Source organism: Penaeus japonicus, unplaced genomic scaffold (genome assembly GCF_977035675.1).
Source record: "Penaeus japonicus unplaced genomic scaffold, GWHDUDI00000001_assembly GWHDUDI00000012, whole genome shotgun sequence".
NCBI lineage: Eukaryota > Metazoa > Arthropoda > Malacostraca > Decapoda > Penaeidae > Penaeus > Penaeus japonicus.
In genome coordinates, this window is record NW_028234414.1 from 15,850,651 (window position 1) to 15,853,150 (window position 2,500).

At 33.7% G+C, this 2,500-nt stretch overlaps 1 protein-coding gene across 1 annotated transcript in view; it reads right to left on the reverse strand.

Annotated features, from left to right (window-relative positions):
* Positions 1-2,500, reverse strand: part of gudu (Armadillo repeat-containing protein gudu) — a 37,675-nt gene that overhangs the window by 28,577 nt on the left and 6,598 nt on the right. Inside the window, 2 exon segments of the mRNA XM_086542133.1 lie at positions 505-684; positions 770-811. Coding sequence (XP_086398259.1) covers positions 505-684; positions 770-811 — 222 coding nt within the window.

The following is a 2,500-nucleotide window of genomic DNA, read 5'->3' on the forward strand; positions in this document are numbered from 1 at the left end:
CTATATATATATATATATTGTCGTTGCACTGTACTGAATTTCTGAAGGGGATACAATTAATCTAATTCTAAGACTGATCTGAAATAGGTTAGTCAAATCCTTCCACATATTTTGATCCGCTACTAATAATAATGTTGAGTGATAGTAAGAACGAGAATGCAAATAACGACAGAATTAATGAAAAGGATTTAAGTGACAGATCTAATCCACTGAAATAATTTTTCATTGTCAGAAGTCTATGCTCCCTTCACTGTGTTTTCTTTAGTGATGCCGTTAAATCATTATAATTAACTCTCAATCTCTCTTTTCTGAGGAATTTACTCGTCTGACTATCTATCTATTCATCCCTCAATCTACCTCCCTACCTATATATCTATCAGTACTTTATTCATCTATCTATCTAAGTGCCATATATGCACAACTAAATGTACCACAGCCTCCAGGCATCTTCAGTAATCAAACACGACCTCTCCCCCCCACCCCTTCCTTCCCCCCGTCCCTCACCTTCCTGGATCGAGGGACGCCTGGTGTATCGATGACCAGCCCATATTCCCTGGCGAAGGCAAGGTCCTTCTCGATAAGGGCGTCGACGTAGACCTTGGCTTCACGTCTCAGCATGTTGACCAGCACTTCGAGGCCGCCCTCTCGCACCAGGCGAGAACTCGTGGCCTCCAGCACGGAACACTGTAGGTTGATGAGGTGGGAGTTGGGTATCGGAATCAGGTAATAGGGAATTGGGTATCGGAATCAGGTAATAGGGAAACTTCACTTGGCATTTGCTCTGCTTGAGATACAGATGGTGTGACCCCATCTGATATAATTATGCACAAGAAGTTTTGAGCAGTCACTTTCCGTCTCTTTCTCTCTCTCCCCCCCCTCTCTCTCTCTCTTTCTCTCTCTCTCTCTCTCTTTCTCTCTCTCTCTCTCTCTTTCTCTCTCTCTCTCTCTCTTTCTCTCTCTCTCTCTGTCTGTCTCTCTCTCTCTCTCTCACTCACTCACACACATGCACAGATACTTATATGTGCCAGGCAGGAGAGCCAACTTATCATTACTATTATTATCATCACCATCATTATCATTACTATTATTATCATCACCATCATTATCATTACTATTATTATCATCACCATCATTATCATTACTATTATTATCATCACCATCATTATCATTACTATTATTATCATCACCATCATTATCATTACTATTATTATCATCACCATCATTATCATTACTATTATTATCATCACCATCATCATCATTACTATTATTATCGTCACCATCGTTATCATTACTATTATTATCGTCACCATCGTTATCATTACTATTATCCTCATCATTATAATATTATCATTATCAATATCATTCCCATCATCCTTCTCACCATCCTTATCCTCACTTTCTTCTTCTCTCACCTTGACCATTACTATTATTATCATCACCATCATTATCATTACTATTATTATCATCACCATCATTATCATTACTATTATTATCGTCACCATCGTTATCATTACTATTATTATCGTCACCATCGTTATCATTACTATTATTATCGTCACCATCATCATCATTACTATTATTATCGTCACCATCGTTATCATTACTATTATTATCGTCACCATCGTTATCATTACTATTATTATCATCACCATCATTATCATTACTATTATTATCATCACCATCATTATCATTACTATTATTATCATCACCATCATTATCATTACTATTATTATCATCACCATCATTATCATTACTATTATTATCATCACCATCATTATCATTACTATTATTATCATCACCATCATCATCATTACTATTATCCTTATCACCACCATCATCATCATTACTATTATTATCGTCACCATCGTTATTACTATTATTATCGTCACCATCGTTATTACTATTATCCTCATCACCATCATTATCATTACTATTATTATCATCACCATCATTATCATTACTATTATTATCATCACCATCATTATCATTACTATTATTATCATCACCATCATTATCATTACTATTATTATCATCACCATCATTATCATTACTATTATTATCATCACCATTATCATCATTACTATTGTTATCATCACCATCATCATCATTACTATTATCCTTATCACCACCATCATCATCATTACTATTATTATCGTCACCATCGTTATTACTATTATTATCGTCACCATCGTTATTACTATTATCCTCATCACCATCATTATCATTACTATTATTATCATCACCATCATTATCATTACTATTATTATCATCACCATCATTATCATTACTATTATTATCATCACCATCATTATCATTACTATTATTATCATCACCATCATTATCATTACTATTATTATCATCACCATCATTATCATTACTATTATTATCATCACCATCATTATCATTACTATTATTATCATCACCATCATTATCATTACTATTATTATCATCACCATCATTATCATTACTATTATTATCATCACCATCATTATCATTACTA